Source organism: Podarcis pityusensis, assembly GCF_964106645.2.
Source record: "Podarcis pityusensis genome assembly, chromosome: 5".
In the NCBI taxonomy this organism is placed as follows: Eukaryota; Metazoa; Chordata; class Lepidosauria; order Squamata; family Lacertidae; genus Podarcis; species Podarcis pityusensis.
In genome coordinates, this window is record NC_138032.1 from 87,641,633 (window position 1) to 87,667,097 (window position 25,465).

At 46.0% G+C, this 25,465-nt stretch overlaps 1 protein-coding gene across 10 annotated transcripts in view; it reads right to left on the reverse strand.

The window, feature by feature from the left end:
- PAX2 (paired box 2) overlaps positions 1 to 25,465 on the reverse strand; it is a 147,747-nt gene that overhangs the window by 7,630 nt on the left and 114,652 nt on the right. For all 10 annotated transcript variants that reach the window (XM_081005588.1, XM_081005590.1, XM_081005591.1 and 7 more), the window contains one exon: positions 3,948 to 4,049. In XM_081005588.1, coding sequence (XP_080861714.1) covers positions 3,948 to 4,049 — 102 coding nt within the window. The remainder of the gene's footprint in view (positions 1 to 3,947; positions 4,050 to 25,465) is intronic.

Here is a 25,465-nt window from a genome sequence, read left to right on the forward strand (position 1 = left end):
TGCCAAGGAGTCAAAAGGCAAGCGGAGGCCAGGCTTTTGGGGAATAACAAAGCAAAAGGGTCCCTGGACATTACAGGCCTGCCCTGAGGAACCACCACCCCAGATCGTCAGGAAGGGATGTAATTCAAGTGGCACAGCAGCATCTATTTTGCATGCAGAAGTTCCATGCTTAAAAACTCAGCATCTCCAGCTAGACAGGGGAGAGAAGTGTCTCTGAAATCCAGGAGACCCGCTGCCAGACAATTAATTGAGCTAGATGGTTCAATGGTCTGATCAGATGATCCTCAGGGTCCCTTCCTACAATACTATGAGTCTGAGACTCAGTCTAAAGCATCTTCCTATTCCATTTTCAAGCAGCAGAAATTCCCTTTCACTAGCCTCATAGTGGGACGTGGGTGGCGCTGTGGGTTAAACCACAGAGCCTAGGACTTGCCGATCAGAAGGTTGGGGTGAGCTCCCGTTGCTCGGGCCCTGCTCCTGCCAACCTAGCAGTTCGAAAGCACGTCAAAGTGCAAGTAGATAAATAGGTACTGCTCCGGCGGGAAGGTAAACGGCGTTTCCGTGCACTGCTCTGGTTTGCCAGAAGCGGCTTAGTCATGCTGGCCACATGACCCAGAAGCTGTATGCCAGCTCCCTCGGCCAATAAAGCGAGATGAGTGCCGTAACCCCAGAGTCAGCCATGACTGGACCTAATGGTCAGGGGTCCCTTTACCTTTACCTAGCCTCATAGGACTTTGCTGGTCAATGTGGTTCACCGGTGGTGTCCCCGTTCCTCAGGGTGGAACTGAGGAGCCAGGCTTCTCCTAGCTCCAGAAACAGGCTTACATAATATCTCTAGGACAGCGATAGCAAATGAGGGTAAATGTCAGAAATAGAAATTTATCTCCTGGAGACGGGGAGTGCCATCCAGGTGCCAATCATTCAGAAGGAAGGACTTTCCCCAAGTATCTCCTCAAAATTTAGTACCCCTACTGTCTTGCCAGAGTGGTTCATGCTCTAGTTATCTCCCGCTTGGACTGCTGCAATGCGCTCTGTGTGGGGCTACCTTTGAAGGTGACCCGGAAACTACAATTAATCCAGAATGCAGTAGATAGACTGGTGACAGAGTGGCCGCCAAGACCATATAACATTGGCTTCCAGTATGTTTCCAAGCACAATTCAAAATGTTGGTGCTGACTTTGAAAGCCCTAAATGACCTCGGTCCTGTATACCTGAAGAAGCGTCTCCACCCCCACCATTCAGCTGAGGTCCAGCACCAAGGGCCTTCTGGTGGTTCCCTCCCTGCGAGAAGTGACATTGCAGGGAACCAGGCAGAGGTCCTTCTCAGTAGTGGTGCCTGCCCTCCCATCAGATGTCAAGGAAATAAACAACTATCTGACTTTTAGAGGACATCTGAAGGCAACCCTGTTTAGAGAAGTTTTTAATGTTTGATGTTTTCTCGTGTTTTTAATATTCTGTTGGGAGCCGCCCAGAGTGGCTGGGGAAACCCAGCCAGATGGGTGGGGTATAAATAATAAATTATTATTATTTAAAAGACTTCTTTTCTTCACAGGTACCTTAAGAATCTCTTTCAGTAAAAATAATAATAATAATCAGCATCTAGACAAGTTGCCATCCAACCTGTTGATGGTTTGCTGCTTTCCCATGATTTAAATCCTCACTTTGTTCAAGCCAATGTGAATGCTTAATGCAAAACATGTAGGTTTCGTATTCAGGACTGGCAGCTCCTCAGTATTTCCAAGCTGTTTCAGTTTTGATCCATGTACATTCCCACAAGATGCTCTCCTGCCAGCAATAATGCCAGGATGCGTCTGTGTTTTGTTGTGTGTTCCCCACTTCCCTAAACAGTGGGATGTTCCAGGGCATCACTCTATCACTCTACAGATGTGGTTTCCTTTGGGTGAGAGAGCTTATATACACACACACACACACACACACACACACAAAACAGTGGAGGGAAACAGCAGCAAGCACTCCGATGAGCAGCAGATCTACTACCCAATACCAGATCCCCAGAGAAAGCCCTGAACCTTCAAAGTTCCTTCAGCCAACACTTAGTCATCAGATGTATTCTTACCCCAGTTTCCTCCCTTTTAGTTTGCGGGGTGGAAAGGAGGCCATTATCCTGTTCAAGCACACTGAGATTGCCATCTACCTACCAATCATTAGCTCCCATCAGCCAACTATTCTGAGCTATTAGTAGCAATCTAGCTTGGCCAGCAATGCAATAGTGTCTGGAAGTGTGTGCACACAGCTATACGTCTAACCGGCACACATATTAATCCTTTCCGTGTTGCAGTTTTGTTCCCTGCGAATGCAAAAAGGGGAGCTGGCCTTTTAAAAAATAAGTTCGTGAACTCTGAAAGGAGATGCAAGGTATGTGGATTATTTGCAATAAAATGTGCAAGCTCTCTGTATGCCTTAGGCTCACGCTGAGACCCATCAGGTGATTAGATAAAAAGTAGTTCTCATACAGAATTACTGATGGTGCAGAATGCAATGGCCAGGTTGCTGACTGGGTCTAGACTGTCGGAGCACATGGAACCAATGCTGGCCTGACTACAGTGGCTACTAATTAGTTCCTGGCCCAATTCAAGTGCTGGTTTTGACCTATAAGGCTGATGTAGCCCAGGACCTCAATACTTCAAGGCCTGCCACTCCTGAAAACAAAAGTCAAAACCACTAAGAGACAGATCTAACTTGGCTGCCCACCAGAATATAACTGATAGGGCCAAGCAGACCTCTCTTGGAAGGTTGTTCCAAATTTTGGATACCATCACTGAAAAGGCCCAAACTCTTGTGCCCATCTGTTATGCATCCAAGAGCAGAGAGAAAAGTGTCTTAGTGTAGCAGACTCATTCGGCGCAGGATGCGGTTCCTGAGATATTCTGGTCTCAGGCCATTTAGAGGCCAAAGAAGTTGAATGGAGCCTGAAAAGGTTGGAGAAATAATGATTTGACTTGCTGGCTCCACTCAGAACATTTGCAGCAGCTGCCATATTTTCTACCAATCGAATTTTCCCAACTGTTTTCAGTATCATCCAAGAAAACTCTGAACTGGTTGATGAACACACCCTCAAGCACCTTGCCCAGATAAGACAAAGCCATTTCCGCCTTAGGAGGAGAGGGCGTTGCGGGCGACCCCCTCCCACATGCGGGGGCTGGCCTTTATGCCCCCGCGAGACTCAGGGAATCCCCGGGGGTGCCTGCGACCTGACCCGCCAATCGGCGGGCCGGGGAGGCATGGCCTGACCTATTTAAGGCCAGGTATGCCCAGGGACCGCCCTCTTTCCCCCTCGCCAGCTGAGCGGATATTTTCCCATCCCACCCACCCTTTAGGCTTAGCTAGCTTTGACCTTGCTATGGACTCCGGTTGGTCGCCGTAAGGGGCCTGGTAGGAATTTTTCCAAGTTGGCGCACTGTCAGCCTTTTGGTTTTTTCGCCTACCTCATAGCAATCGTCACAACTTCACAGTATTTGGCGGTTAGGCATTGGCAGGGGTTTATTGTTATGCAAATGACTGGGGGGGAAGGAAGCGCCATCACCTTCCCCCTTGGAAAGGGTAGTCCGGTAGAGGACTCCGGGGGGCGTTGCCTTGTCCGAAACCTAGGGAGGTAAGGGCCCCCGGCACGCCCCCGAGCGGTGACACCCGTGGGATCCTAGTTGGCGTACTTCAACAGGACTCCCACGGTTTGTGGTTAACCCTTCCCGGCCTGCTTACCGGGTAGTCGATAGGAGCCAATGCCTAAGGCCAATACCTTTCAATTCTGTAATCAATAAAGTTGTGGCCTTTTTATGCCCATTAACCTTATATAATGTGTCCAGTGTCTTCTTTTCACATGGGGGAGGGGTCTTGCCACGCAAATTTGAAAATAAAAGCAATAGACTGTTCTTCTATCTAATCAAACCTGAAACAGTTACAAATGTGTCAAAGCAAGAAGAACTTACCAGGCACCATTCCTGCAAGAGTTGAGGTTGGGTAGCTGCCCTGTCCGGTTGGTGGAACATGGGGTGGGTAGCCGGGCAAGGTTGTGCTTGCCATGTCACGACCTAGCAAGGAGAAAAAGCAGGGAGAGCCGATTTCAGTACAGTAGCTCAGGGTGTGAATTGTAAGGAAGGAAGCTCCTAGTTCAGAGAGTGCACCTCAGCTGCGAGCTCACTAGGTGGCATTTGGGTGTAGCAGGTTGTTTGGCACATAAACATTCTTCTTACATCTACAAAGGCACCTGTACCTTCCTTAACAGAAGTTACAACGGCGCCTGTTGTGTTCAAAACAAACAAACAAAACCCTATGTGCTTTAATCAGCGATGCAGCTAGAATTGTATGCATGCTAGGTAAAGGTAAAGGGACCCTGACCATTAGGTCCAGTCGTGGCTGACTCTGAGGTTGCGGCGCTCATCTCGCTTACTGGCCGAGGGAGCTGGCATACAGCTTCTGGGTCATGTGGCCAGCATGATTAAGCCGCTTCTGACAAACCAGAGCAGCGCACGGTAACACCGTTTACCTTCCCGCCGGAGTGGTACCTATTTACTACTTGCACTTTGACGTGCTTTCGAACTGCTAGGTTGGCAGGAGCAGGGACCAAGCAATGGGAGCGCACCCCGTCACGGGGATTCGAACCGCCAACCTTCTGATTGGAAAGTCCTAGGCTCTGTGGTTTAACCCACAGCGCCACCTGCGTCCCTTGTATGCATGGGTTAGCATGTATACATGCTAACCCAGAAGTAAATCTGATTCAGTTCAATAGGGGCAGGAGCAGAATTGGGCAACCATGCAGCCCTATCCTATGCAAAGAAGTTGCACTGAATTCAAAGTGATTTTGTGCCAGGTAAATGTACCTAGTATTGCAACCTAAATCTCAACTCCACAGCTTTATGCAAGGATTAATGGGTATGGATTGTAATATACTTTGCGAAGCCAACAAGTCTTTAATTATATAGGTTAGCTCAGTTGGTGGAGCGTGAGACTCTTAATCTCGGGGTCATAGGTTTGAGCCCCATGTTGGGCAGAAGATTCCTGCATTACAGCGGGTTGGACTAGATGACCGTTGTGCTCCCTTCCAACTCTACAGTTGTATGATTCTACGATATGCAGCCCAATCCTGGAAATTCAGCCCCATGTAATCCAGCTTCCTTTATTTGCAGGTTTGCTTTTGTACGATTGCACCCATAACACCACAAACGCTAATAATGAAATACGCAACAAACAACTATAACAGCAAGTGTTCTTGACAGAGATGGGTGAGCTTTCAAAAGATTAATTTGGAAACTATCAGGAATAAGACTCTCTGAGGATTGAAGCCTTTTTATCTGCCCCTGTACAAACTAAAAGAGCAGCTTGAGAAATTGCCGGAGCGGTGGGAGCCCATCTCCCCCTCACCTCCAAACTAACTGAGCTCAAAAAGTGGATGTGCTGGAGAGCTTCCCACTCCCAGGAGTGCTTTGCAGGAGATGTGCTCACCCCTCACTCCGACATAGCTCCATTACATTAAACAGGAGAGATCTGATCCACCAATTCTTCTCCGGCTCAGATTTTAATCCAAGGGAGAGAAGAATTCTTAAGCTTGTAAAGTTTGCCTCTCTTTAGTTGGTTGCACTGTAACAAGGAGAACTTCACCCAAATCTTTGGTTCTTTCAGGAAACATGGTTGCTGCAGTTCTTCTGCTCAGTATAAGAGCATTTCTACATTTGGTCCAGGCATGTAGAAGCTGCCCAGCATGAGACATTCAATTTCTCATCTACAGTTTGCATTTCTGTGTTTTAAAATCAGCTCATAAGATGCTAAGGCCATCTATTGAAGGGGAAATGAGTTTTAAGCAAATGAAAACCACTGTTCTCCTACAGCTGCTAGGACAGAGGTGTTTTTTTGCTCAGTTTGCTCAGTCAGAGATGCAGAGAAGAAATTTAATGATCACAGGATTGTTGCAGTAGCTTCCTTGGGAATATGTAGAAACTAAAATACATAAGCAGAATAATGACGCAGGCACAGAGTTGACAGTTGCAAGTGACAACTTTTTTGGGTTGTAAGTTGTTATTGTTCCCAGTTCTTTTGTGGATGCATGCATCCACCTGAAACTATGGAAGAAATTATTTCCAATAAAAAAGCAGAAACAAAACCCTATGAGGGTGCATGGAGGATGCCTTATTTTTAAGACTAACTTGCGTGGGTTGGGAAGAAAGGCAAGGACATGTTCACAGATACAGAAGATCACAGTTTTGTACTCTGTTCAGCTATATTCAGAATTGCTAATGTGGATTAGAATGTCCATCCACAGTCATGGACAGATAGGGTAGAAGCCCACACTTTCAACTACTGGATACCACAATTATATGATGGGCTAGCTAGAGCATTCAGGTGTAACTAAGCATATTAGTGGAGTCACAGGACTCGCTGGTTTTGTTTTTAATACAGTACACATAAAGTGATTTGCAGCATGTGTCTGAAAAAAATCTGAAGCCCAGCCAAGAAAGATGTCTCTAGCAACAAAGTGGCAAAGTTCCTGCTTTGTAGGCTAAACCAATGAAAGAAGAAACAAGTTATTTAAGAGATGGTTTTGAGCAAAACCAGATTGAAGCCAAAGTTGAGGCTCGAGGAAACTTGCCAAGATTGCTCTGGTATGGAAAATAAGTTTAAAATATGTTGGGTGAGACTTTTCTCCTGAAGATGAACTATCCATTCATTTGTTTTTCTCACCGGCACACAAGGCCCATCTTCAGAAACAGCTGCAGGCAAGCTTTTGTTTATTTCCAGAAGGAATTGTCCCATTAGAAGCAGAATTAAGTCCAGAATTAAGTATTACTGCTCCTTCTCCTTGCTGGCTTTACTGCAATACCACTAGACACATGTTGTGACTACTCTGGGCAGGAGAAAGCCTACCCAACTGCAGGGATTCTGAGTGAAAGAAATAGTAATAGACCGCCTAAATTTTTTATGGGAAACATTCAGTAGACACCAGCTCTTTCCTCCAACCAAAGCTCTGGCATGACTTTCTTTCAGTGGTACATCTTCAAGGATAAGAGAACCCACAAATCACAGCCTTCATTTAAAAAGATCATCTCAAAGATAAGGCTACAGAGATGCTAAAAGGACACAAAACAAAGAACTGAGTTAAAACTAGTGTGACTTAATCATAGGGTAGAGAGGGCCTTTAAAAAGCTCTGATAAACATCTGCTCTTTTTCTTAGCAAAGGGGACCCTTGGTGAGGGTGGTTTTTCTTTTCTTTTTTTTAAACCATTATTTCCACCCTAATCTTTTAGCACACAGTCTTCAGCCTTTCTTTGTCTCATGCTTTCCAAACACTTTTGTTATCTTGTTCACTTCAGTGTCCAGTTTCTGCATGGCTTTATTAAACAAAAACTGAAGGGATGTCTCTAGCAACACACCCCAGACCCTCCAAATGTCCCTATTTTCCAAGGACAGTCCAGAATTTACAGAAGCCACCCCAGTTTCTGATTTGATCCCAGAATGTCCCCCCTTTCCTTAGGCTCTCCCTATTTTCACTGGATAAATGTTGGAGGGCATGGAGTTATGTGACCCCTGAACCAAGGAGATAAGTAACCATACATATTTTAGAAGATATCTGAAGGCAGCACTGTATAGAGAAGTTTTTTAGTGTTTAATGTTTTATTATGTTTTTATATATGCTGGGAGCTGCCCAGAGTGGCTGGGGCAACCCAGTCAGATGGGCGGGGTGGAAATAATAACATTATTATTATAAGGATTGAATAGGACATCCCTGAAGCTCAACATCAAAACAACGAAGATCATGGCCACTGGTCCCATCACCTCCTGGCAAATAGAAGGGGAAGAAATGGAGGCAGTGAGAGATTTTACTTTCTTGGGCTCCATGATCACTGCAGATGGTGACAGCAGCCATGAATTAAAAGACGCCTGCTTCTTGGGAGAAAAGCGATGACAAACCTAGACAGCATCTTAAAAAGTAGAGACATCACCTTGCCAACAAAGGTCCATATAGTTAAAGCTATGGATTTCCCAGTAGTGATGTATGGAAATGAGAGCTGAACCATAAAGAAGGCTGATCACCAAAGAATTGATGCTTTTGAATTATGGTGCTGGAGGAGACTCTTGAGAGTCCCATGGACTGCAAGAAGATCAAACCTATCCATTCTGAAGGAAATCAGCCCTGAGTACTCACTGGAAGGACAGATCGTGAAGCTGAGGCTCCAATACTTTGGCCACCTCATGAGAAGAGAAGACTCCCTGGAAAAGACCCTGATGTTGGGGAAGATGGAGCGCACAAGGAGAAGGGAACGACAGAGGATGAGATGGTTGGATAGTGTTCTCGAAGCTACCAGCATGAGTCTGACCAAACTGTGGAAGAGTCGGACACGACTAAACGACTAAACAACAACAACAATAGTTATCAGAGAAATGTTGGAGGGTAGGACACCCCAGTCCACTGGGATTCAACCAGTTGCATTGTGCAGAGGTTTGAGTTCAGGTGGAAAAGAGTAAGGAGCAATCCAGAGCAGGAAGCAACTTGCGTTGAACTTCCAAAACCACGTACTTAGGTTTGGGCTCCCTGATGCACCTTTGCTCAGTTTTAGACGGGGCTGCATTTGGGCCAGACCATGCTGACTGAAAGGCAAGAAGACGACTTTGGGGAGGGGGGAGGTGGACCACTGGGAAATGGCAGCAACATGAGTGTGAAAGAGAAATGCCTTGTGCTGCGTACAAAGGCTAACCTTGTTTGCACAGCCCTCGGGCACACCAGTTTCCACAGCTCCTTCCTTCCTTCCTTGCTTTATTTCTTTTTTTAAAAAAGCATTGAATTCCCCCCCCCCCCCGCTCTAATCCCTTCTAAACCATAGCATTTTTCAGGTGCTCTGTGTAAGTGAAACTATAATCTCTGGTAAAACAGACTGCTTAAACTGCTGTAGCATTAGGCCAATCGAGTCCAGAGACCCTGGATATCCCATCTGCCCAGCCACCAGCGAGAGGATTTCAGTCTGAAAGGCTGGCTAAAGCCCCAGCAATGGGAAAGAGCGGGACCAAGTCTTACTTTGCAAAGCTGCGGAGGGTTAAGAGACCAAAAGCTATTTGTCCTAGCATTTTGAAGCTATTCAAGACTGATCTTCCTTGTCAGGTTTTCAGGAAAAGATCAACCCATCCCATCCTTTCCCCCCTTCTAGTATTTATCAAGGTTTGGAAGGGAAGATATTTCACACCTCTCAAAGGCTTAAAGAGTGAAGGAACCTGGAAGAGGAGTAGGGAGCAATAACAAACTGGGGTGGAGGGAGAGAGAGGAGAGTATCGCTGGCTCTCGTAATCAGCACATTCCTGTTTGATCAGGCAAATGTTGGAGGATTTGCCCTTTCTCAGCACTCGACCACTGAAAATGCCAGGTGGGCCATTAACATGCCAAATTTTTGCTGGAATATCAACCGGTCATCCCAGGGAAATCTTGGTTTCTCTGAAATTTCCAAAGAGAAATTTCTAGTCTTCTTGTCAACAGGGATTTAAATGTTAAGAAGATGGGGGAGGAGTAAGACTGAAATCTGCTCCCATTTCCTAGTACTTTAGCCATTGAGATTTCTGCCAGTACCATCATGGTGTCACACCACACTTGAAATGCTGTGTACAATTATGGCTAGGTAAAGGTAAAGGGACCCCTGACCATTAGGTCCAGTCGTGGCCGACTCTGGGGTTGCAGCGCTCATCTCGCTTTATTGGCTGAGGGAGCCGGTGTACAGCTTCCGGGTCATGTGGCCAGCACGACTAAGCCGCTTCTGGCGAACCAGAGCAGCACACGGAAACGCCGTTTACCTTCCCGCCAGAGCAGTACCTATTTATCTACTTGCACTTTGAGGTGCTTTTGAACTGCTAGGTTGGCAGGAGACAATTCTGGCTACCTCACCTCAAGAAGGATGTTGTGGTGCTGGAAAAGTTCAAGAAAAGGGCAGCCGGAAGGAACAAGGAGATGAAGCAACTCCTCTGTGAAGGAAAGTTTAGTTTCCCTCAAAAAGCCCTTCAGTACTTTGCCCAAACATCAAAAACTGCCTCAAATTTCAGGCTAGGTGGAATTTGGGAGCAGCTTACAATTTTGCCTTGAAGTTCATTTTAGGAGACTTCAGTGGAAAACTCCAGGATATGCATTCTGCACGATATAGAGGCCCTTTGGCAAATATTCTGGAGCCAAATGGGAGTGAAACTGCTCTGGCACAATAACTGCTTCCCTCTTGTTGTATCAGCTGAGTTACGGCCTTCTTTTATTCCAGTCTTCTGTTTCTTTGTCAGGTAGATGGTAAGGATGCATGAAGAGTCAAGCATTACCCAAGTGGGAGCTATTCTGAAATTCTTTCACAAAAAGGGTGGCCTGGTGGTACCCTCTTGCTTTTAAAATACTACAACCTGAACTGATTTCTCACTTATTTTACGGTACAGAGATAGGAAGTGACAATGAAAGATGCTGTAGAGAACTAGAAACAGAGGAGAATACATCTTTGCAGAGGTTGTTAGGACCTCCTCCACTGCCTTTCCATCAGGCAATGGTAGGTTGGCCCTGGATCAAAGGTAGGGTGAAAATTGTGTTATAGAAATAATAAAATTATAGAAATAATAAAATTTCAGATGAGCAGCCAGCAAAACACTTGTACTTTTCTTCAAGTAGTTTGGGAAACTGAGGTGTCATTATTCACAATCTATTACAAGTGTATAATTTGCCTAAAATATGTTGGGACTGTCTACAAAAATAAAAAAGAGCTATAGGATGAAGAAGAAGAAGAAGAAGAGTTTGGATTTGATATCCCGCCTTTCACTCCCCTTCAGGAGTCTCAAAGCGGCTAACATTCTCCTTTCCCTTCCTCCCCCACAACAAACACTCTGTGAGGTGAGTGGGGCTGAGAGACTTCAAAGAAGTGTGACTGGCCCAAGGTCACCCAGCAGCTGCATGTGGAGGATAGGTTTTATGTTCAACCTGGAGATGACATGAGACCTTTTCAGCAACCTGAAGTTTCTTGGTGCCTTTTTTTTTAACAGACCATCAAACTAGGCCTACAAACTAGGCCTTCTGCCATGCTGGATAACAGATATAAACAGGTCCTTGTTCCCCACTAAGATCCCTATATCCTTTTCGCAGGTACTGATAGTAAGCCCCAGGTTTCCCCCATCTTAAATTTGTTCATCTGGTTCTTCCTGCCCAAGTACAGAACCTTACATTTTATTGAAATTCATTTTGTTAGTTTGGGTCCAGTTCTCCAATCTGTTCAGGTCATTTTGAATTCTGATTCTGTCTCCTGCAACATTATCTACCCCTCCTAGTCACTTGCAAATTTGATGAGCATCCCCTCTGTTCATCCATGTTGTATATAAAGACCAGGCTTCCTCAACCTCAGCCCTCCAGATGTTTTGAGACTACCAATTCCCACTATCCCTGACCACTGGTCCTGCTAGCTAGGGATCATGGGAGTTGTAGGCCAAAACATCTGGAGGGCCACAGGTTGGGGATGCCTGGTTTAAGGGATCAGAGGGCTGAATGGGTTGGGGAAAGGAGGTTATTATTACAGTGGTACCTTGGTTCTCAAACACCTTGGTTCCCAAATGCCAAAAACCCAGAAATAAGTGCTCCAGCTTTTAAACGTTTTTTGACTGTCGGCTATTCTTTCGGGGTGCCTGCACCAATCAGAAGCTGCACCTTGGTTTTCAAACAGAAGTCAAACGGGCTTCCGGAATAGATTAGGTTTGGCGCTTTTGTTTTTGCTATTTATTTTGCGTTTTTGCTTTTGAGGCTTTTTCGGTTAATTTGCTTTTGTGACTGTGTGGAACCCAGTTCACCTACTGATGGACTGACTGTGTGACTGCAGAAATGGATAAAAGCCCCCAACCATCCAAACAATGACTACAATTCCCACCATCCCTGACCACTGGTCCTGCTAGCTAGGGATCATGGGGGTTGTAGGCCAAAAACATCTGGAGGACCAAGGTTGAGGAAGCCTGATAAAGACGTTGAACAACAACAGACCCAGGACAGAACCCTGCAGCACCCCACTTGTCACTTTTCCCCAGGATGCTGAGGAACAATGAATAAGCACTATTTGTGTTTGGTCAGTCAACTAACAACAAATGCACCTAACAGTTACCTCATCCAGCCCACATTTTACCAGATTTGACACAAGAATAACATGCGGGACTTTGTCAAAAGTCTTACTGAAATCAAGATGCACTATATCCACAGCATTCCCCTGATCCACCAAGCTTGTAACTCCATCAAAAAAAACAAAAACAAATGAGATTCACCAATGGCAAATATAATAAAGTTTTGGTTCATGGTGGCAGAGTTGCTTGAGGAATTTGTTCTCTGCCAATTCCAGTATGAACTAACTTGATCCACATACCCCAGAGTAACAGATAAGCCTAGGATGCTGTTCTGTCTCGAAAAATGTAGCAAAATGCCTATAAAAATTCATATTTAAGAACTGGTTTCCCTTTTTCTTCCCTCCCTTTTGTTCTTGATATTCATTCTATTGCCATTGTGTCAGTTCTCTTTGTGAAGCATGGCAAAAGTCCCTCCGTCCCTCCCTCTGCATCCCCCTTGACCAAAACTATTGTCCATGTTCTGGTCGTCTACCACCTTTGAAACTACAATCTTCTCTTTGGGTTGCCATCATCACAGCTCAATCCCAGCACCTCTTTGCAAAACTCTGCTGTCAAAACCATTCACTGCTCTTGTCATTCAAACCATATATTCAAGCCCCGTGCCAGGTTCTGGTTCCTTTCTGCAACACAGCACAAACCTTTACCTTTTTAAAATAAGGGTAGCCAGTGTGCTGCTTTCCCCTTTAAAATGCATGCAAGCTTCAACCAGAAAAGGATTAGGCCCATTTTGGTTACAAGTGGCTGTTTTTTTAAATTTACAGTTGTTTGTCCTTTCTATATGCACACTAGCCTGTATTTCTGTGCTGTAAGGTAAAGATAAAGGGACCCCTGACCATTAGGTCCAGTCGTGGCCGACTCTGGAGTTGCAGCGCTCATCTCGCTTTACTGGCCGAGGGAGCAGGCGTACAACTTCCGGTCATGTGGCCAGCATGACTAAGCCGCTTCTGGCGAACCAGAGCAGCGCACGGAAACGCCATTTACCTTCCTGCCGGTCCCTATTAATCTACTTGCATTTTGATGTGCTTTCGAACTGCTAGGTTGGCAGGAGCAGGAACCGAGCAATGGGAGCTCACCCCATCGTGGGGATTCGAACCGCCGACCTTCTGATCAGCAAGGAATTTCTTACGTGCACAAGGAATTCAACATATGGTGGATCACGTAGTAGGGAAGAGAAAGAAGTTCAGCCATGCTTGTTTACTGAGCTGCCAGGAGGCTGGCAGAATCTTCCGTAATGCCCACCCCTTCAAGAAACCTTGAATGATTCCACTTCAGTTTTTTTAAAGCTCTTGGCCTTGGTAGGTCTGGATATCACACACTGTCTCTTGCCTTGTCATCCCCCCCCCCCCGAAAACTTTGCCCATCCCTATCATAAACACACCATGAATCATTCATCTTTAACAGATTATGCAAATTGGGGGGACATAAAATCAATAATAATCAATAACTGCAGCCACTTAATTGCCAGCAAAGACATTTTTAAGAATGAGCATTATCTGCAGCCTTTTCTTGGGTAATGGCACCATTAATCCAAACGTTGGATCCTGGCCTAAATGTAGCAACATCCCTCCTCCACCGTTCCCCTCCCTGTCCTTCCCCACACCTCTGAGTGTGCGTTCTTAATTTCCAGGCTTTGCATTTCCTCTCATTACTGCTGGCACGCAACTCCGAATGTTAATGGTTCTTGCTTTTTTTGTTACTCTGTGCCTGATTGAAAAGTCGCATACAGATTGAGATGTTAGTGTTAAACTGCCACCTGGGAACATCAAGCTGGGTCTGAAATGAACTTTTCTCCCTCGTAGAACCAGATGGATCAGCCAGGAGTGTTCCCGAGTGGGTCTGAGACTGTTCCAGGGCAGTGGAGTGGGGGGAGGAAGAGAAACACTTCTGTTCCAGATTAGGGGATTCTTTGGCAAGAATCGACATCCTCTGCTTTTCTCAATCCCATTGGCTCACGCCCTGTATCCCAAACCATGGCTGCTCCTCAATATCCTTGAAAGTGCTCCGTCTATCATTCTATCTATGAATCACCGCTCCCATGACACATATTAATAAAATGGGATGGGAAGAGGACCTGCAAGTACCGTATTTTTCCATGTACAATTCGTAAAGACAGGGTTTTTTGGGGGGGGGTTGCCCACAATCTCTCACCCGCCTGACCGCCACTGCCAATCGCACACCTCGCCAAAGCCACCAATCGTCTGCCTGCTCGCCGCCAGCAGCTGCCAATCGCCCGCCCGATTGCTACAGCAGCAGCCAATCGCCAGCAGGTCTTGCTGCGGCCACCATTCACCCTCCCAATTGCCACAGCAGCAGCCAATCATCAGCAGGCCTTGCCGCAGCCACCAATCACCCGCCCAATAGCCGCTGCAGCCAATCATCAGCAGGCCTTGCTGTAGTCAACAATCACCCACCCAACCAACCGCCACTGACAATCTCTTGCTCGTGGCTGCCACCAATAGCCTGTCCCCCCTCTGCACTATCCATGTATAAGACAACCCCCAATCTTAAACAGTTTTTAATAATAAAAAAGCATTGTCCTATACACGGAAAAATACGGTAACTCCTGTGACTGGAATGTTATATGGGGAGGATTTGCGTATGTAGCTAGCCAGTGCTTTTTTTCCTGAAAAAAATGTTTAGTGGTACTCTGATTTCCCTACTCATATTGAAATACTGCCCCTCAATGAGGCCAAACTTAGATTCACAAAATGTTTAGGGGTATGTGTACCCCTGCGTCCCCCCAGGGGAAAAAGCACTGTAGCTAGCTCATGATAAAATACGAGTAGCTGTATGCACTCATCCCTCTTACATCACTTTCAGGCTTGGGAATGATTTGTGGGATCTTTCCTACATTGATAATCCAAAGCATGTGAAATAATAATAATAATAATAATAATAATAATAATAATAATAATTATTTTATTATTTGTACCCCACCCATCTGACTGGGTTACCCCAGCGACTCTGGGTGGCCTCCAATGTATATAAAAACATGATGAAACATTACACATTAAAAAGCTTCCCTCTACAGGGCTGCCTTCATATGTCTTCTAAAAGTTATATAGTTACTCATCTCCTTGACATCTGAAGGGAGGGCGTTCCACAGGGTGGGTGCTACTACAGAGAAGGCCCTCTGCCTGGTTCCCTGTAGCTTCCCACAACGAGGGAACCACAAGAAGGTCTTTGGTGCTAGATCTCAATGTCTGGGCTGAATGATGGGGGTGGAGATGTTCCTTCAGGTAAACTGGGCCTATACTCTCCTAGATATACAAAAATCTAGATCTCTGTCATGACCGTGGAGTCAGGCTCCTCTTCTTTGGGGACTTAGGCTAGGGATTCAGAGTGGGAGAAGGAATCACCTTAAGTCCCGATACACATACTGCAAGAGAAGCAAATGGAAGTCCGTTGAACCAGAACCTCTCTGGCCCAAGGAGGTTCAGTTGCCCATCACCGAGTTAAGGATTCCAGCTCAGATGCTCTACCAAAATCATAGCTTCCCCTTTTCTGTCAGAATCAATGGCTGCCAAAGCAGGCTGGGGTGTTTAAATGAAGAGACTTCCATTACAGAAGGCAGAGCTAAATACTGGGAAAGAGTTGCAATTCCTATTTAAGCCTCTCTCTCAGGGCAACTACTGCTGAAACAATATCTGAGCCCTGCTCTGAGCCCTGGAAAGGTGCTGTCCAGGGTACCATTGAAGCCTTGCCTCCCTATTGCTATCTCATCTAGATTAGGAATATATTCTCCATTTATCCTGCTTTTGGGATTGCTGGGAGGCCTCCTGAGGGAGAATCCAAATGGATGCCTCTTTTCTGAAGCAGCCAGGGATACAGCTGATGACACAGCACTGGAGTCATCTGGCCTAATCAGTGTTGCTGAGAGGTATCCTTCCTTCCAGTCAATTTATTTAGCACTTCCAAAGGCAATAGAGCGGATGTGCTTTTCCAGTTGCTTCAATGCACAAAATATGGAAGAAGAAGAAGAAGAGTTTGAATTTGATATTCCGCTTTATCACTACCCAAAGGAGTCTCAAAGCGGCTAACAATCTCCTTTTCCCTTCCTCCCCCACAACAAACACTCTGTGAGGTGAGTGAGGCTGAGAGACTTCAGAGAAGTATGACTGGCCCAAGGTCACCCAGCAGCTGCATGTGGAGGAGCGGAGACGTGAACCCGGTCCCTAGATTACGAGTCTATCACGAGTCTATCACTCTTAACCACTACACCACACTGGCTCGGAATACTCAGGACCACAATACCTCAAGGACCGCCTCTTTCCATATGAACCTACCCAGACCCTGAGATCATCTTCTGAGGCCCTCCTTTGGATGCCTCCTCCTCGAGAGGTCTGGAGGGTGGGAACACGAGAACGGGGCCTTCTCTGCAGTGGCTCCCCATCTGTGGAATGCTGTCCCCAGGGGAGTTTGCCTGGCGCCTTCATTATACACCTTTAGGCACCAGGCAAAAACGTTCCTTTTTAACCGGGTCTTTGGTTGGTCCGATTTACATCCTATGCCCTTTTAAAATATTTTTTTTGGGGGGGGGCGGCGCTATTGGGTTGTTGTTTTTATTTTTATTTGGTATTTTGTGGTTTTATATCTTGATTTTATTCTGTGAACTGCCCCAAGACACCCCCCCCCCCGGGTATAGGGTGGTTTATAAATATAAATACTATAGCTATGTCTATGCATTGGCCATTTAGTATTGTATCATCACATTCCTGGCTTGTATTTAGGTAAATATTCAATCAAACAAGAAAAAATAACTAGATTTCTTTTCTATTTCGGCAGCATTTCCATGAGCCTTGCCTAGGTCTTTTTATTGTGCCTTGCCGAGAATTCTTCAGCAGCTCAGGATGAGTACCCAACGGAAGTGAGCTTGAAAGAAGCTGTGTGGCCTGTCACCATGTTTGGTCAGCCAGACTGGCTCTCCTGACAGTAATAACATGGGGTTTTGCATCTGAACACAAAAAAGAAACTACTGCGTTTCCTTCCCTTTTTCCTTCTCCTCAAACAGCTATTCATCTCTAACACCAGGTACAATTCGTAAAGACAGACGTTTCAGCTACAAGGAAAAGAAACAAACGAAAGCAAATCTTATCAGCTATTTTGAGGTGTTTCTAAGGAAAAACTTTCAAAACCAAGCCTTTTCTTTTATTCTGAGGGCAAATACGATCTGAGCTTTTGCTTCTTACCTCAGGTAGCCTAGTTGCAAATCCAGAGATGGATGTTCTGCCTTTAAACATGGCTGAATTAATTTGTTGTTTAGATGGAATGTCCCCCCCCCCCCAATTGTTTACTATCCTAAAAACGATCCTCTGATTTAGTGGGTGGTTTTTAAAAACAAACACCATCTTAAACGGCATCCAACCTTTTTTCTCACACAGGTGAGAAAGCCTCTTCCAAGGCTGTGTTGCCTTGTATATCATGTGCATAAAGGTAAAGGGACCCCTGACCATTAGGTCCAGTCGTGACCGACTCTGGGGTTGCGGAGCTCATCTCACTTTATTGGCTGAGGGAGCCGGCGTACAGCTTCTGGGTCATGTGGCCAGCATGACTAAGCCGCTTCTGGCGAACCAGAGCAGTGCACGGAAACGCCGTTTACCTTCCCGCCGGAGCAGTACCTATTTATCTACTTGCACTTTGACGTGCTTTCGAACTGCTAGGTTGGCAGGAGCAGGGACCAAGCAATGGGAGCTCACCCCGTCGCGGGGATTCGAACTGCCGACCTTCTGATTGGCAAGTCCTAGGCTCTGTGGTTTAACCCACAGCGCAACCCGCATCCCTAGATCATGTGCATACAAGCTTCTAAAAGCAAAGTACGCTTCTTGCTTCAGAATTATTGTTTTTACCCATGTGGAAATCAGTGCAAAATAAATGCAAATGTTAATAAATAACTTGTCTTAAAGTCACACAGTTAATTAACCAAGCTATCTTTGATTGTGTGGCACCCATTCCTTTATATTCTCAGAGGCTCAGCACAGCAGAGGAGCCTGTTCTCTGTTCCCTCCCGCTTTTTCATCTACCTTCTCCCCTGGCTGTAGCAAGTAGGGTCCCTGGTGTTCCGAGCAGCTAGCTGGGGGAAAGAACCGGATGGAAAATGGGCAAGAGAAATCTCTCATTGCATGCGGGAATGTAAAGGTATGGCATCAATCTCTGGACTGCAGCCTGGCCACCCTGATCTTTATCACTAGAGTCTTCTCCCTGGTACTTTTAACACCACGCTCTAGGGTCTCTATAAAACCAGGGGCTTCTTGGGAGAACATTGGAAATGCTTCTGAATCAGGATACATTTTGATTTCATTTCATTTTACATTTGTCCTGATAACCACGAGGCCTAAAAGCACTGCTCTTTTGGGGGGGGGGGGGAGAAGCCAAACTGAGCTTCTTGTGGTTCTGAATAAATTGTTTCTATGAAAATAGCCATGTTCTGAGTTCTGCAGCCAGATCAAATATTTGACCGCAAAATGCTCATGATGCGCACAGGCTGATTTTCATTTTGAAATATTGCAGTCCTTCTTGACTGAATCTTCCACTAAATTTCAGTTTCTAGATGCTTAAGCAGCAACACCTTAATGCAAAATAACAAGGGTAAAACCACTTTTTTTTTTTGAAAAACCCAAATTAATCTTTCAAATAAAAAGTTCTTTCTTTTCATAACAACTGTGCATGAGGGTAAAGGAAAGCTGCTGGAACAAAAATCATCCAAAACTGCATAGGACGTGAGCATATGGGCGCAATCCCTCAAGGTCTATATTGGTTTTTTCAGTGACCTGTCCATTCATTCTGTAGCCTGAGGTCTCAGCAGCTATTTTTCAGAAGGCAAATGGTTTGTTATCTCACTTTCTCAGCCCTTGCCGGTCCCTCCTCTCCTACATCACGTACCTTAGTTTACAAGAACATCAACATCTTCCCTTACCCAGCTACTTCACAGATTCTGGTGAAATCTGAGGGTGAAATCGCATTACCGGATCTGACCATTTCCCCCATCAATGAGACAAATGTACCCCATCCTTACAGCTTGCAAAGGGGTTCAACTATAGGCTAGCTTCTGAGTAAAACAAAAGCAACAATCTTTAACCCTTGGAGTCTTTTCAAGCGCTAGACCAGCTCCTTGCAAGCGTTTCCACACAAGCCCAATCCTCAACTATGTGGGGACCAGCCCAATCAACCCCATATTATACACTTATTAACACTTGTAGAAGCTTAACATAGACATAAATGCCAGAGCTACCCCAAGCCTGCCCAATGCTGGCCTCCCAGGGAGCGGGTGGTGCTGTGGTCTAAACCACTGAACCTCTTGGGCTTGCTGATCAGAAGGTTGGCAGTTCGAATCCACAAGACTGAGGTGAGCTCCCATTGCTCTGTCCCAGTTCCTGCCAACCTAGCAGTTTGAAAGCACACCAGTGCAAGTAGATAAATAGGTACTGCTGTGGCGGGAAGGTAAACAGCATTTCTGTGCACTTTGGTTTCCATCATGGTGTCCCGTTGTGCCAGAAGCAGTTTAATCATGCTGGCCACATGACCCGGAAAGCTGTCTGTGGACAAACGCCGGCTCCTTCCGCCGGAAAGCGAGAGAAGCGCTGCAACGCCATAGTCGCCTTTGACTGGACTTAACCATCCAGGAGTCCTTTACCTTTATACCTATTACAGCCAATTTAGTTACTGTGGAGATTCTCGTAAGAGTTCTAAACAAAGCAGCTGAGGAAAACCTGGGATAGTTACAAGCAGGTTACGAGATAAAGAGTTAAGTCTATCCATAGCGGAATGCCTCCCCTCATTTTAAAGTAACTTTAACAGAATATTGCACAACTCTAGGTCTATTCACTCATTCACAGGGAAGTTTTTAATGTGTGACATTTTAATGTATTTTTAATCTTTGTTGGAAGCCGCCCAGAGTGGCTGGGGAAACCCAGCCAGATGGGTGGGGTACAATAAATAAATTATTATTATTATTACTATTATTATTATTTGGCTATGTGCAAATGAAGAGATGGAGCAAGTTAGAGAAATTGTGCTCTTTGACCCCTGCCCTATACACATTCACCTGAGAGTCTATGCACCAACTAACTCTATGTACCTAGGCTCAGACTATGGATTGGAGAGCCAGCAGAACACATAGAGAAATGGTGCTGTATCTATACTATCCACACATATTGTTTCCATTTGTTGTGTAAAAACAGTCCATCTGTCCATCCATGTATGAATGAATGAGTGGACAACACTAACTCTGTGTTACATAATAATCAATGTTATACCGTGGTACCTTGGGTTAAGTACTTAATTCGTTCCGGAGGTCCGTACTCAACCTGAAACTGTTCTTAACCTGAAGCACCACTTTAGCTAATGGGGCCGTCGCGCCGCCAGAGCACAATTTCTGTTCTCATCCTGAAGCAAAGTTCTTAACCTGAAGCACTATTTCTGGGTTAGTGGAGTCTGTAACCTGAAGCGTATGTAACCTGAAGTGTATGTAACCTGAGGTACCACTGTATTTTCATTCTGCTTTTCAGACAAGTACTCTCTCCCAAGGTGGCTCGCAAGGGTTAAAAATTCTCATCCTGCTTCCCAGAGGCACCTGTTTGGTCACGGGGAAAACAGGATGCTGAACTCAAAAGGCCTTTTATCCAGCAGGACTCTTCTTACATTTAGCACAGTGCTGGCAGCAGGCACTGAACATAATATTAAAACAAGGTACAGGCCCTGCTTCCAGACTTACAAACTAAAAATATCAGGAACGCAAGGGAGAGCGGAGGTAAAGAAAAGAAAAGAAGGGAGAGGAGGAAGATGGGTTTGACAATGCCGGGATGAAGTGGTGAGTTGTAAACAATCAGAGACAATATGTGAGTGAATCCACCACAATGTGACACCACTGTCTACCTAGGCACCTCCAAAATGTAAAGCAGTGGACTGGGTCCCTTACTGTAATGCAGTTTTGTGGAAGCGAGGACCATCAGTGGTAGAGCATCTGCTCTGCATGCAGAATATATAAAATAATAATAATAATAATAATAATAATAATAATAATAATAATATTTATACCCCGCCCATCTGGCTAGGCTTCCCCAGCCACTCAGGACAGCTCCCAACAGAATATTAAAAACACGAGAAAACATCAAACATTTAAAAACTTCCCTAAACAGGGCTGCCTTCAGATGTCTTCTAAAAGTCAGATAGTTGTTTATTTCGTTGACATCTGATGGGAGGGCATTTGACAGGAAGGGCACCACTACCGAGAAGGCCCTGTCACCTTACTTCTCGCAGGAAGGGAACCACCAGAAGGCCCTCAGAGCTGGACCTCAGTGTCTGGGCTGAACGAAGGGTGGAGATGCTCCTTTAGGAATACTGGGCCAAGGCTGTTTAAGGCTTTAAAGGACAGCACCAACACTTTGAATTGTGCTCGGAAACATACTGGGAGCCAATGTAGGTCTTTCAGGATCAGTGTTATATGGTCCCACTGGCCACTCCCAGTCACCAGTCCAGCTGCCGCATTCTGGATTAATTGCAGTTTCCGAGTCACCTTCAAAGGTAGCCCCATGTAGAGCGCATTGCAGTAGTCCAAGCGGGAGATAACTACAGCATGCACCACTCTGGCAAGACAGTCTGCGGGCAGGTAGGGTCTCAGCCTGTGGACCAGATGGACTGGTAGATAGTTGCCCAGGACACAGAGTTGACCTGCACCTCCATGGACAGTTGCGAGTCTATGGGCACATACTGGATCCAATCCCTGATATCTCCAGGTAGGGATCGGAATTGTCCCCTGCCTAAAATCCTAATCAGGGTAGACCAGGCATAGGCAACCTTTGGCCCTCCAAATGTTTTGGCCTACAACTCCCATGATCCCTAGCTAACAGGATCAGTGGTCAGGGATGATGGGAATTGTAGTCCAAAACATCTGAAGGTTGCCTATGCCTGGGATAGACATTGCTAAGGTAGATGAACCAATGGTCTGACTTGGTTCAAGTTTAGGAAGCAAACATATAACAGGGATCCAATGAGATTATAGAAATCTATCAAATATCTTTAAAAGCCTGAGAGAAAAAGCAGACATAATCCAGTCCCTAAAAGAGAGTAATGACGGTGCCAGGTAAACTATTCAATTTCATGGCAATATGAACTACTGCTGGTGGTTTGTTGGTTTGTTTTTAAGTGAGGGACACCCCCAGTTCACTTGACACATTAAAAATAATCAAGATTAACCATAGATAAACACACACAGCACCCTCGTTACAAGGCGTGACAGCTAACATGTCTTTAGAGAAACAAGAGTATTGGTATTGTGAAACCTAAAAAAATACGAAGGAAAAGCAGGAACGGCAGGCCATTTCTTAAACGACTCTTGTCATGAAATTCTGTCCCTTCTCCACCTAACATCACCAGTCATGATCACTAAGGCAGAAGACCAAAACACCCATGTGGGGGTGATCTTTGCTAACATCACTAACTTCTGGACGCAGGGCAGTCCATCAAATGAAATCAAACAATGTTTGTAGGAATACATATGTTCAGCCCATCACATGGTAGAAAATATCATGTTGTAATTAAGCTGGTCATCTATATTCACCCTTTCTCAGACAAAGGCAAGTTTGTGAGAGTCTGTCCTTTACAATGCAGCATGGGAAATGATCTTCATAAACCAAAACAAGCCCTCTTTTTCCAAGTTTAAAAAGCAAGCGGTGTTGCTCATTATTTACTCATTAGAAATAGGGATATTGGTGTTAGGAGGTTACCTGAGGTTCGGGGCCTGTTATAGGTGAAATATTGTTTCTGCCTCCCACAGTGACACCCCCCCCCCTTTTATAGCAGGAGGTACCAAGCCATGCAAGTATTTGCCTAAAAGAGCAGGATTTTGGCTAGAAGGGATAAGTGGTTTGAGACGATGCGAGTCAAATTCAGCTCAGCATCCACAAGGTTAAAGGTCCAGCTGTCATGCATAAAGTATACTTTTGGCACTTTCCTCACCACACAAGATGCAAAAGTCCACTCCTATGTACAGCTAGTCAACATGAAAAGGAGAAATTGTGGGTGGGTTTGTAATGAGCTGCTGTCAGCTTCCTGATGACACCTGAATACAATCCAGGTGGTGGGGTAGCTTCTTTGCATTGCAATCTGGATCAGCGAGTCCACTCACCTTCCCTGGTGAGGCAGCATTATGGGTCAGCAGTGGCATCACACAGGCCCCACAAGGGGGCTCAGGTCGCTGGGATCCTGCCTGAACAGGTGAGGGGGCAGAAAGCGCACCTGCACCTATCAGGAGCTGGATTCAAGCCTGCCTGCATGACTGGCCAATGGTAGGCAGGCTTGGGGGACGCGGGTGGCACTGTGGGTTAAACCACTGAGCCTAGGACTTGCCGGACCGGTCGGCGGTTCGAATCCCTGCAATGGGGTGAGCTCCCGTTGCTCGGTCCCAGCTCCTGCCAACCTAGCAGTTTGAAAACACATCAAAGTGCAAGTAGATAAAGACTCTGGCGGAAAGGTAAACAGCATTTCTGTGCGCTGCTCTGGTTCGCCAGAAGCGGCTTAGTCATGCTGCCCACATGACTCGGAAGCTGTACGCCGGCTCCCTCGGCCAGTAAAGCGAGATGAGCGCCGCAACGCCAGAGTCGGCCACGACTGGACCTAATGGTCCGGGGTCCCTTTACCTTTACCTTAGGCAGGCTTGGACACAGGGCTGGCCTTGAGGGCAGACCTAATGAAGCAACCACCTGGTCTTCCTTGTCGGATTGACCCAGCAGGCGGACTGGAACTTAATGGTCACCCTATGCCTATGCTAAACCTCTTTCATTTGTATTCAATAAAGCTGCGGCCTTATTCAATCCAAAGTCAAGTGTGTGCTGTCCTTATTCTATATGGAGTCGGTTGGGGTGATGGGAGGCACAAAGCCTTGGCATGCAATTGTCTGGGTTCACAATCCATTTTGAGATGGAGATGCTAAGGGACAGGAGTCCTCCTTGTAACCTGAGGACCCAAGTTCTGCTTGAGGTCCCAGTCTTTGAAGCAGCAGCAGCAGCAGCAGCAGCTTTGCGAGTTGGGTTTGCTCCTGAATCCAGCTTTCACATCAGGATATTTAAGTAGCATCCACGGCCAGGATTTGCCTTTTACAGTCATTTGGCCATTTTCATTCGAGTTCTGGTAACATTGTATTTGGACAACAACACCAATGTGCCCTGCAGAACATGTATCCAGCCCAGATCATTAACTGTCAGTGGGCAGTGGGCATCAACAGCACCCAACGCCTGTTATCTGGCGACTGGCTATTGTCTAGGCAAGATGCAAGGTGCCAATTCTTACCTTGGAACTTGAATACTTCTGGAAGCATGTGCTTCAATATGTCCTCCACCCTTCTAACAAATATACCTAGATCTAATTAGATGCTGCCTCCAAATGCCTGGCTATCATCACCAGTAGTCCCAGGGTATGCTCCGTACCTGGATGGGAGAGGTGACTGCCTAGGGACCACCTGTGCACCGTCTTGGCTTCCATGATGGAAGGAATGCGGAGATATCAATGTAAGAAAATACAACAGTGGCCACAAAAATACAGGGCTCTCTCAGTTACAGCACACCTGCCCTCGTTCCCCAAGACACAGCCTTCTGATGCTTTGTTAAGACTATGGTTTCAAAAGGCCTTTTGGATGAGCTATGGTTTGGCAAGTTTTAGCTCAGTGTGGGCTGGTTGGATTTTATTGCTGAGTGTTGTGCTTTTTTAAAAAGTTTATAAAATGTTCAAATGACTTCATTTGGTATTTTAACGTTTAGTTATTTATTCTGTGAGTCTAGGGGGCCAAAGGGGACACGGGTGGCGCTGTGGGTTAAACCGCAGAGCCTAGGACTTGCTGATCAGAAGGTTGGCGGTTCGAATCCCCGCAACGGGGTGAGCTCCCGTTGCTTGGTCCCTGTCCCTGCCAACCTAGCAGTTCGAAAGCACATCAAGTGCCAGTAGATAAATAGGTACCGCTCCAGCGGGAAGGTAAATGGCATTTCCGTGCGCTGCTCTCGTTCGCCAGAAGCGGCTTAGTCATGCTGGCCACATGACCCGGAAGCTGTACGCCGGCTCCCTCGGCCAATAAAGCGAGATGAGCGCCGCAACCCCAGAGCCGGCCACGACTGGACCTGATGGTCAGGGGTCCCTTTACCTTTACCTTTTAGGGGGCCAAAAGGCCGGACAGGGGTGAATCAAGTAAATACACCTGCCAACTGGTTCAGCTGGGAAATCAATGCTGCCCCCCCATCAGAGTCCTGCCTTCCTTCTTCCCATCTTTTTCAAGGTCCCTTTCCTTGGCTCTCTGTTTTGGGAGCACGCCATGGTTTCGGGAAAAGCAGAAGCGGGGTAATGACAATAGGAAAGGAAAAGCTTTTG